Genomic DNA, 11,987 nt, shown 5'->3' on the forward strand with positions numbered 1-11,987 from the left:
ACCCTATCAGAAGAATGAAAAACAATTCTCCAACCTCTATGCTACATAGTCCCATTCTACCAGAAAAGTTAAAACTCATTTTCATCAAATCATTACCTATCGGAAACAGCCTCTCTGCCCTATCGGGGTAGGGGTAAGGTCTGCGTACACATTACCCTCCCCAGACCCCACTGTGTGGGATTTTACTGGGTAAGGCTTGAAAGTTGAATCGAATCGAACCTCTCTCCTACTTATAGGGATAAGTTGCGCAGAAATCGAAGAGTCATGATTCAAAACGTGCGCGGGAAACCAAAATGTCACATCATCCTCTGAACCGCCTCGGGGGCAAATATAATAATGACGCATACAGGCGATGACGTCATTCCAAAAAAGAAGCCACGCGTCAGTGGCTCAACAACGTCATATATTTCACCTCATTCATATTGCCGCCCCTGGTCGAGGTCAAATTCTCCTAAGCCGAGGTTCGCATTTCAGCCCATCGAAGACGCCCACCGAATGCATCTCCAACGAGCGGAGGGACTAACTGTATGGGGTCAAATTTGACCGTCAGCATCTCTACGCCAGAGGGTACGCCCAGTGAGTGTACGCCGACTAACGTAGTGGGTACGACTCGGACGCGGGGACAAAAGCGACATCGTTTAGGACTCAGTGTCTTCACTAGGGAGACGTTACCTGTCTTTGTAACTTTTTGATTCTTTCGAGGAAGGTCTCTTATTATATAAAGGAGACCTTCACATTGTAAGGGAGGGGGGGGGGGGGGGACACTAATATAATACAACTCTCTCATTTTCTGGCTTTCTCTCTCTATCTCTACCTCAAACGAACATATTCTATTGAGTTCATATTATCACTTTGCAATATTAGATCTACAACAATAACATCATCTTTGCATCTCTAGGTTTATTATATCTGATTACGATTTACCCTTTTCTTACTTTTGATTGTTTTCTAGCTTACAAAGTATATTGTTAACTTTTGAGCCAAACAACAAATATATTTTTTGCCTTTCCCACTCGGTGTCCGGTACCCGCATTGGAGCCCGACTATATCCGAATTCACGCCGCGTAAGGCACCATTCGGGGAGAAGCGCTCCCTACCAAGAATTTTTCCATACCTAAGGTTCAGACCCGAAAACTTTGATTAAGGGAAGAGTAGCTCCATCATTCAAATCAAACTGCAATCGATTACTCTGTCTTTGGCTTCAAATTTTGCCAATTCAGATTACTAAGGTATTGTTTCTTCACAAAAGGTGCTCTCCTGACAAGGCATTCAATCACGAAAGATGCAGCAGCAAAGGAAATATACAAGTTACCCATAGCTGATAACAGAGGCGGGGCTAGAATTTAAAAGTTAATGGTTTGAGATTCTTATCCTTTTAAGTTACCTAAATTAATATTTTGTACATTTTTAATGAATTTTTTAAGACAAATACAGAGTTTGAACCAAAGTTATTGCGTTTGGCCGAATCCGTAACGTTAACACTAGCTCCGCCCCTGGCCGGTAACAGTCATTGAGCCAGAATTTACAAAGGGAATCAAGATATAAAGAAAGTAAATATACGGAATTCAACAAATAAATTACATATGCACTACCCTACACAGTGTATTTTTATGGGAATAACATATATTACGAGCTAATAAGTGATAGTGAAAGAAAAGGGTTAATTTCACTGATGGTCACTTAATTATGTTTTAATTTCACTAAAGTCACTCAACTATTTTTCGTCACGTAAAAGTAACTACACTTTCACATTGTCACTTAAAAGTCATTTTGGCTCAAACCCCTAACATAAATATAACATGGCATAAAATTTAATGAGAAAAAATTCAAAAATAAATGTCACATAAGCTTAAACGGATCATACCCACTTTAGATCCATTTCTCCCTTAATGTGATTTGACCCATAACCCAAATGCTTTTAAAAAAAAAAAAAATTAAATTTCACATTAGTTTAAAATGATTATCCTATACTATAAAATTCTTGCCTTTTCTGTTACATAATGCCCATTTATAATTATTCTATACGAAAAAAAATTCTTATCTTGTTTGTATGCCCCATCCGAGTCGTTTTATAACTCTACTGAAGTTACTAATGCATCCAACTCACATAACATATTAATAATTTTCTAGTAAAATTAAAATAGTATCGTATTCATCTTACATAACATATTAATGTATCATAAGCTTGCGAGAATAATAATAAGGCTAATAAGAGTATTTTCACAATGAACATGCAATTATAGACAATCTATTGCAATTGTTTAGACAAAAGAAATATTGTATTTGTACGATAAAAACCCCACAAAAAAATCACAAGACCTAATTTTATTAGGGGTGGGTGTTTCTCCCCTATTGAAACCCATATTGGGTTATGGGTCAAATCACATTAAGGGAGAAATGGATCTAAAGTGGGTATAGTCCATTTAAGCTTATGTGGCATTTATTTTTGGATTTTTCTCATTAAATTTTATGCCATGTCATATTTATGCTAGGGGTTTGAGCTAAAATGACTTTTAAGTGACAAAAGATAGTTGAGTGACTTTAGTGAAATTGAAATATAGTTGAGTGACCATCAGTGAAATTAACCCTGAAAGAAAGGAAAAAAACAAATGCACTAAATAGGCAGAGATCTAAATGATTCAGAATCAAACCTCCATTAAGTGAAAATAAATGAGGCTTAAGTTTGCTTTACCCTATTAGAAGAATGAAAAACAATTCTCTAACCTCTATGCTACATAGTCCCATTCCACCGGAAAAGTTGAAACTCATTTTCATCAAATCTATCGGAAACAGCCTCTCTGCCCTAACGGGGTAGGGGTAAGGTCTGCGTACACATTACCCTCCCCAGACCCCACTGTATGAAATTTTACTGGGTAGTTATTGTTGTTGCATTACCTATAATATAGGTGCACACAAATATGTGCATAAATTTAGCACTATAATTTACAAGATGGAAACACTTTTTCATCACCCTATAACCTATAACTTGTCTCACTATTAATTATTGGTAATTTGAAGAGTAATGTTGAACTAATGTTCAGACACCATATAAAGAGAGTAATTCACTTTCTAAATAAATGAAACATTCAAACAGCCAATGCTTCAGGAATTCTGCCATTTTCAGCTGAAGCTAAACTATCATAGTATTCCACCAAAACCTTCCAACCACCTGGGCACATAAATCCATCTGGAGGACTCTCCTTGTTCTTTGCAAGCGCTCGCATCTGGAAAAAAAAACACATTAATTGCGCTATATTGACCGGCAGACAGCAGCACCAGAGGCGGATTCAGGATTTAAACTATATTGGTTCAACCTTTAAGGTTCTTAGTGATGAACCTGTTATATCTTTAAGGTTATACGTTCATAGTTACTATTTATTGTAATGTTACTGGATTTTTATGCGTAACTAAAAGTACTGGATTCAGATGAACCCGGTACCCGTATGCTACATCCGCCCCTGATCAACAAAATAAGTGATGTAGCACGGGGCGTGGAATGAGGTAGAACGCTGAAAGCCAATGGAGAGATAGATATACCTTGGTGCCTGAAATGAAGATAAAATCATGAGGCCTAGAGGGATCAAAGAAAGCCATTTTATTCTGAGTCTTGTCATACGCAGCCACCTACAAGAAAATGTAGGATTCACATTAAAGATTGAAAATTAAAAAGGAAAGACGTGTTAGAATATAACCACGATTAATTGTTGTCGTACCCTGAAAGGCAAGATATTCAGCCGTTCTAGTCCCGGGGCCATACTGAGCACCTTCTTGCCATGATCTGCGTCATACAGATCTCTCTTCTCTAATGGATGACCCATACCAGCTGGATCTCGTCCCACGATATAGAAGTTAGCACCTGCATTGATCCGAGCCTTTGCGTGCCATTGCACCTCGGTTGGACCAGCGTAGTGCATAGGAGATGGGAATATAGAAACAACAGTTGTCTCTGGATCAAGAACCCCATCTTCAAGTACCTGAGAAGAGTTTCCAGTCACGTATTCAGTTAGAAAGCAACACCATTACCACTATATGACTCAAATAAAGCGAATCAAATTTTATTCACACAAGAAAAAGGGCAACCCCGTGTTCACGCAAGGTCCGAGGAAGGGCCATACCCCAAGGGGTGTGATATAGACAGTCTACCTTAATGCAAGCATTAGTCGCTGATTCCACGACTCGAACCCGTGACCTATAGGTCATACGGAGACAACTTTACCGTTGCTCCAAGGTACCTTCCATAATTTACACAAGAATAGACACTTAAAAAGCGAGCAGATGTCAGCAAGAAATTTTATCGAAAAGGATTGTGGAAGCTTTGTTGGTTGAATGGGGTAAGGGAATCAAGTAGTGTAGCGTTTCATCGCTTTATTTTACTGCCAAAAACAGAAGGTAAATAGAAATACACTATTTAAGCAAAAGTTACTGGCTCGGCCAAGCCCGTATTCGGGCTTCTAGCCCCTATAGACGCTTGGCCGGTTAAAGGGGAAGGCCAATCAAGTAGCGTAGCATTTCATTGCTTTAATTTTACTGCGAAGAAACAGAAAACCACAGGCTGAGTAAACAAAAGCACAAACCTTCTCATGTTGCTTCATTCTCCAATGAAGAGGAACATCATCTGCCTTTGTAAAACCTCCAAGAGGATGAAGCAAAAGGACAGGATTCTTATATCCCATTTCAAGAAGTCGTCGACGTGTATCAGTCATCAATAATGCATGGCCATTATGCACAGGATTTCTCAGTTGAAAAGCAAAAACTGCATCTGCATTACGCCTTGTAAATTCATCACGAAGTTCAGCAGGTGAAAGCCGGAACCTGTCAAGACCATCATTGTACTTGATCGGTTCTATAACTTCCAAATCGCCACCAATTAGCCAGTTTCCAGCGTGAGTTATAGCTTCCTCTGCATAAGGAAGTCCCGGGGCAGTAGTTCCCCATGTTCGTGCTATCCGTTCTTCTTTGTTATGCTTGTAAATCTCGATACTACAATTACCAAATTAACACGCAAAGACATTACACGTAAGAAAGACATGACATCAGCACATGTGAATCCAGGATTTAAACTCAATGGTAAACGAAGTGCAGAATTTTAGTCTGATTAATATTTTTTTTATAAGGATTAGTCTGAACAATATCTAAGATACATTCCAAAATGTAAAAATATTCATTGAGTATATCACAGAGTAAGTTACTCCCTTTTAGCAATTTCAGTTACTACATCTACTAAAAAGACTATTACAGATATTGGATTCAGGAAAAATAATTCATATATAGAAAAATATTTTACAGTAATTAATATTCCCCTGTAAGCACACATGACAGTGCATAAAATATTTTACAAGATTCAGTTGCATAATACTCTTTAAGTAATTTGACTATATTATTGATGGTTAACAGCCGACCCCGTGCCATTGACATAGGCATGCCACGACCGACCTCGTGCCATGGTGGCCTGCCACGGCCAACCTCGTGCCATTGACATAGGCATGCCACGGCCTACCTCGTGCCATAGTGGCTTGCCGCATCCAACCTCGTGCCATTGACATGGGCATACCACGGTTGACCTCGTGCACGTCAATGTTGAAAGGGAAATTTATGAAATATCGACACATTCGGATTTTGGTGCTTGTGATATCTACTTAAGAACATCTAACCTTCAATTAAATGAAAAATCCACTTTTGATCCTTTTGCTTGTGAATCTTCACAAATTTTTAACAAATTATTAACTGTTCAAACCATTTAATTACCTACCCGCTTCATTTCACTTTATGCGGCAAAGTTTGAATAGACACGAAGTGAAAGAAAAAAAGAGACTTTTTAAACTTGTAGTCTTAAATATGTCATTACATTAATGTGATTACAAAAACTTCTCATTAAAGGTAAAATATGAAGTTTAAGCTAAATTACTTCCAAATTTAGAAATTTGTCATTCTTTTTGGAACAAACTTGAAATGAAATTTTGCCACATATCCAGGAATCCAAAAACTATGTGTTATGTTAAATTTGTAAGATAATCCAAATATCACATATTTCAGGACCAAAATGTACTCTCTTTATCCAATTTATATGACATTGTTCCGCTTTTTGAGGTTCAAACTTTTTAATTTTGACCATATATTTGGACATAGAATCTTCAAGTTTTTCAAAATAAATTTATATATTTGAAAACTACGTAAAAAGTATTATAAGCCAGAATAGTTAATAACTCAAAATAATTAAAAGATGTATGAAAATTTTGCGTCAAACAATAACTCGTTTGACTCTCGAAATCCAAATATCATTGCATAAATTAGGACGGCGGGAGTACATTTTAATTAATTCAAAGTTAAAATTGCTTAGCCAAATATCACAAGGACTAAAATCATAATTTAGTGGTAAATAAGGGACCAAAGCCAAATATCACAAGGACTAAAATCATAATTTACTGGTAAATAAGAGACCAAAAGTGGTACAGAAATAAAAATAAAATGATGTCAAAATTAAATTAAAGATTTCAATAACACAGAAAAATTTACTTACTCGTTTAATATAGCAATGGGTTTATTTTTGTCATCAACAAGGGTCACACTACTGGACCCACCAATTTGATCTTTCTGAAAATCATCAATAGCTAACACAATTGGAACCGACATGTTAACAACCGACCCGTTTTCAAGTCGGGTCGAATTAAAATGAAGAGTTTGGAGGAACTCGGATTCTCTCATAAATCCTTTTAATGGGCTGGCCCAACCTTCACTTAACACATGAACCCATTGAATATCGATTTTTGAGAGCTTGATTTGGGCCAATGATAAAGCCCGATTAGTTATTTGGGCTTTTTGGGATTCTTCGACGATGAGATTCACTAGTTTCCCGCCGTCTGGTTCTATCAACCCGCAGCGAATTCGGGCCCGGGCTTGTTGTCCGGGCCTGAATTTGCGGGATGAGAGAGGAAGATTGAGAGGTGTGGAGAAATGGGTTTTGTGGGTTTTAGGTAAAGGTTGAGTTGGGGTTGGAGTTTTGAGAAAAAGAGAGCTTATGGTCGCCATTAATGGAGTTGCAGAGAGTAATTCTTTCTTCTTCTTTTTTCTCTATTTTCTCTCTTTGGACATAATAAAAGTTGGTGTGGTTTTTATAGGGTGATTAAATATTTTTTTGGGTATTTTTATGGAAATTAAAATATTTGATTTCCTTTTGACTGATATATGTCAGCAAAGTCGAAAGACAAAGATTCTATACTTTGGACAACTTTTTTTTAAAAACAAAAGTTTGGATATTTATAATATTTTTCCAAAAATCTTTTTACTGTTTTGCACCATGAAATTAAATATTGGATTGAGTATTAGTTGTTGTTGTTGCACCATGGGGTCACTTTTTTGTTAAAAAAAATTTTCTGAACAACTTTTCGCTAAAAAATGTAGAAAAAAAAAATAACAAACTATTTCAAAAGATTTTCTTAAAAAATATTTCCAGAAATAAACCCGAAAATGATGTGGAATTTTTGGAAGGATTGATTCCTATAAATATTGAGTGGGTATAAGTCAAGTTTTGGGGTGGGATACGGGAGGATGAACCTAGACATTTTTTTTGGATTATGAGGTCAAATTAATTAATTTTTAAAATAAATTTTCAAGTTTTTTAAAATAAAATTTGTATATACTTCGAAGCTACACAAAATGTACTATACGATACTATAGTTAACAATTTAAAATATTTTTTAAATATTTGGAAAAATATGATTACAAAAATCCGCTTTCACTCTCTAAATAGTTATTGTGTCACATAAAGTCAAATAAAACTGTCTTCTACTGTGAACTTTAATGTAGATTAATCTTCATTTATTGCTTCGGACAACTTTCAATTGAAAAACTTCTACTATAGATAAATATTTTGAAATTTAAGCAAGGAAGTAATTATTATTATGAATCATGGAATATCACACTACAAAACTCTAATCCCTTTGCTTGTACTCTTAAAATATAATTTCTCTTGAATACTTATTCTATTTATGTGTTATCTTCATTTTCAAGAATAATTATTACTAAGGGTAAAAAAAGGAGGGAAAAAAACAATCAATTTTGTCTTGAACTTCTAAAATGACAAATAATTTGAGATAACTATTTTTAGTAAACATGACGGTTGATATGAGACGGGGAGTACTTTGCTACTTTCCAGGAACCCTCTATTTTTAGTAAAATTTTTTAGTTTGAATTCAGACTTGCACAAACAACTATTTATATGTTAAAGTAATACTACAATAATTTAAGCATGCACTTTATCTCTTTCCAATGAATGAACCATTCCCATTTTAAGGCCAAATTCCAAGTGGAATGAAAAAGAAACTTTTCTTCTTCACTATGTTAGACACTTATTGTCACTATTTTTCCAAATTCAATTGGCCGACCGATCGAGCTAGTCAAAGGCCATATGAACTTTCCATCCGAGGCTCGGGGAAAATTTTATTTTGTGTTTCAACTGACACTAGTTGTATGAGGCATCTTTTTTGTCTTACAGTTTTGTGAATCTAGATTTTTGTGGACCCAAAAATGTAAGATTGGGGTCCACAAATTTGTGAGACAAAAAGGAGCCTCACACAACTAATATAAGTTGTGTGAGACACACAATAAAACTTCTCGAGGTTCGGTATTTGTATTGATGTCCTTGAATTAGTATCGGAAAACTTTATAGTGAGGTAGAATGTTTTCTAACAAAGGAGCTATTCACTATTCAGGGGCGGATCCAATAGTTTCGTTATGAGTTCAATTGAACTCATACTTTTATTCTAGACCTGAATTTTTAGTATAAAATTCACTATATTGTTTTAAAAAATTAAGCTATGAATTCGTAACTCAAACAAGGTGATAGGTTCAGTAGTTAAAATTGAAATTTTAAACCCATATAACTAAAATTCTAGATTTGCCTCCGGCACCATTATACTCAGAACTCGAACCTAAAACCTGTGATAAACATGAAGAGTAATTGTCACTCTCCGCAAACTTTGTTTGTAAAGTCCATCTGAATCAATTCATCATATTTTTAATGTTTGGTTGTATCTTACATGAGCACGTACGCAATTCCTCATGGTCGGAGAATATAATATACTGTACCAAATATGTTTCTTTCTTTTCGTTTGTTCCTTAGCGTATCTCATGAGAATCCCTTAGTGTAGTTATGTAATAGCACTATAGCAGGTTAATTATTATTTTTATCATGTAAGAAACTAGTATAATTTAGCATAGAAATTTACTTAACCTCATAAATGTCATAACTTTGTACATATTTTTACTGCCCCTAATGTCCCTGACACATGGCAAGTTCAAAAACAAATAACCCACCCCGGATTTTAATACCCGAAAACCCACCCCTTATTTTGTTCAATCTATTCAATAGGACTAACTGTAAAAACAGTAACTTTTAATTACTCAAATAGAACATAAACCAATGTTAGACATTTCATCCAAACTCCAAAGTACTACTACAGTTAAGTACATCGATCATATTGAGAAACTTGATCTGTACGAATGCCGGAGTGAATCTTTTGACGACAATAACGACCCAGTAAAATCTCACTAGTGGGGGAGTGAATCTTTTGAAATAACTCAAAATTAGTTTACCAATGATACATTGCGTTCAACTGCAACTGCTTACAAGGCTATTTAAGTACCTCTAGGACGGAGCGGAAAAAGGCCGTGGAGCTTCATACAATTTATCAGACCCGATTATAACCGATGGATTTACTGAACAGGCTTCGAATGTACAGAACTTGCAGTCCACTTGCTACTATAAGTAGAACATACTCTGCGACAGTGTAAAATAAAACACGCTTGCTTGTGCTCTCATTAGCTGCACCAGAAAACATGCACATCAGTGGAACAGTTTTAGCAGATAAATGCCTCAAAGCTCTGATCATGACCAAAAAAATGCAAACAGAAAGCTACAACAAGACTTTCCATCAATCATAAGAAGAAAGGAGAATAGCTAAAGAAAAGATGAAAAGAAGCAATGGCAACAAGTAGTAACCACAACAAGATAACAAGAAGACCGAAGCCAAGATAGCAGCAATCTACGAATAAAAACGTATCATACTTAGTAATGCTATCGAACTGGGGAAGATAAAGGAAAACACTCGATTACCTACTGAACTTCTACCCTAATTCTCGACCTCCACATCCTTATATCAAGGGTCATGTCTCCAGTAAGCTTTAGTTGCGCCATGTCCCGCCTAATCACCTCTCCCCAAGACTTCTAATCACCTCTCCGGGTCTCCCCAAGACTTCTGGCCTACCTCTACTGCTCCTCATACCCACCACCAAGGGTAACCTCTCACACCTCCTAACTTGGGCATTTGTGCTTGTGTTCTTAACATACCCGAACCATCTCAGCCTCGCCTCCTACATCTTATCCTCTATGGGAGCCATTCCCACCTTATCCCGAATAACTTTATTCCTAATCTTTTCTAATAAAGCTAATAGGTTGCTGAACTCATAATGATTGCCACAACCATTAGATGTTACTGTGTTAAGAACATGTCATGTCTCATTAAGAAAGTTCTTGGCATAAATGTCCACACCTGGTCAATGGCTGTCGTGAACATTTTCTGAAGTAACCATTACTTGGTTTAAACGCAAAAGAAAAAGTTACCTAAGTCGAGAAATATATCATTAGAAAGCAAATCTACCAACAACAACAACATGTCCAGTATATTCCCACATGTGGGAAAGCAAATCTACCAATGACAACAAAAACAAAAACCTGGAACATTATGCATCTTCAGAATTAGAAAACAATTAAGCTTTTATTGAGGAAAAGATTGGCGACTAACTATGACGATGACGAGCATCACGTGCTCTCAAGTATTTCTGCTCTGCTGTAACTGACTCCAATGCCTCCCCTAGTTCAGCAATTTTGACATTGATGGGGTCCAAATGTTCTGCAAAAAGGTCAGTATAGATTATATCTAGAAACAGGAATCGACAAACACAATATATAACATGCTTAACCGCTAATCCTGGCCATTAAAGAGCAATACTATAGCAAAAAGGACAAACCATCTTTGGCTAGGTCATGTTCATTGGGAATGTGTCCAACATGTATGTAGAATGAGACTGTCTCTGGCGTTGAATGTGGATTATGAAAACAGAACTTGAACATCCCACTCCTTGGGGCCTTCAACTCAAATTTATCCTCTGCTGTTCCCTTCATGGTATGCACGACATTTCCTGCAGGCGATGTCACCTGCACGAGTGAAAAAGTTCACCTAAAAGGCAGACAACTTGGCTAGCTCTCTCTTTTTTTCTAAGTAGCCACAGAGAGAGCGGAATCAACAGAAAAAAAGTACTTTGTGTTCTGTTTATGTAAATTATTTTCATTTCTAGCATATCACCAACTTCTTTTTAATTTCACGAGTAAATTTAAGTCAGGCATATTTTTAAGAGTACATCAACCGAGTTTGCCTCATTTATTAAGTCCAATTAGTTGTGTTAGCTAGTTTTTATCATTAGAATCATTTCACATTTAGCAATGAGGCAGAAACTGATTTGACATTAAGAGGTGTTGAATTCCCATGACTTGTCATAAACCAAAAAGACGATCATACTCATATATTCCATCTTCGCCAAGGTAGATCGGAAATTCAAACACCCTTAGTGTTCATCTCCACCAGTCCATAGGTGGACGATATTTTATGAAGAAAGTGGGCATGCGAGTTGAGGACGGATTAAAATGTTGTTATGAACCAAGGGCTGAAAGCATCATATAGGCAAGCTGTTCCAGCCTAATCAACCCATATCTATAGAAATGTATTTACTCAATTCTACCTTTATAGTCTTTTAATTCAAGTATACATGTTATGCATGGATTTATAAGGAAATAGAAATCTATAGCAAAAAATTAGAGTTGCAGGAGTGCACATATGTTCTACAAATGGCGGGTACCATGATCGGCATAGGTACATCAAAAACCAACCCACTGTGAACCGGGGGGGGGGGGGTGGGGGGGGGTATGTATTCGT

At 36.4% G+C, this 11,987-nt stretch overlaps 2 protein-coding genes across 2 annotated transcripts in view; both read right to left on the reverse strand.

The window, feature by feature from the left end:
• Window positions 1–2,635: 2,635 nt before the first annotated feature.
• On the reverse strand, window positions 2,636–7,410 carry LOC109214955 (ATP sulfurylase 1, chloroplastic-like). Its single transcript, XM_019378931.1, has 5 exons — window positions 6,518–7,410; window positions 4,575–4,980; window positions 3,714–3,974; window positions 3,538–3,624; window positions 2,636–3,224 (listed from the first exon to the last, which is right to left on the reverse strand). The coding sequence occupies exons 1-5, from the start codon at window positions 7,024–7,026 to the stop codon at window positions 3,087–3,089; spliced, it is 1,401 nt and encodes a 466-aa protein (XP_019234476.1). The 5' UTR covers window positions 7,027–7,410; the 3' UTR covers window positions 2,636–3,086.
• Window positions 7,411–9,370: 1,960 nt separating this feature from the next.
• The window catches only part of LOC109214956 (transmembrane emp24 domain-containing protein p24beta3-like), a 3,952-nt gene continuing 1,335 nt past the window's right edge, over window positions 9,371–11,987 (reverse strand). The window contains exons 2-4 of the mRNA XM_019378932.1: window positions 11,026–11,212; window positions 10,800–10,907; window positions 9,371–9,820 (exon numbers count right to left, since the gene is read on the reverse strand). Of these exons, the coding sequence (XP_019234477.1) occupies window positions 9,687–9,820; window positions 10,800–10,907; window positions 11,026–11,212 (429 nt within the window). The 3' untranslated portion in view covers window positions 9,371–9,686. The remainder of the gene's footprint in view (window positions 9,821–10,799; window positions 10,908–11,025; window positions 11,213–11,987) is intronic.

The sequence above is a fragment of the Nicotiana attenuata genome, unplaced genomic scaffold (assembly GCF_001879085.1).
Source record: "Nicotiana attenuata strain UT unplaced genomic scaffold, NIATTr2, whole genome shotgun sequence".
NCBI lineage: Eukaryota > Viridiplantae > Streptophyta > Magnoliopsida > Solanales > Solanaceae > Nicotiana > Nicotiana attenuata.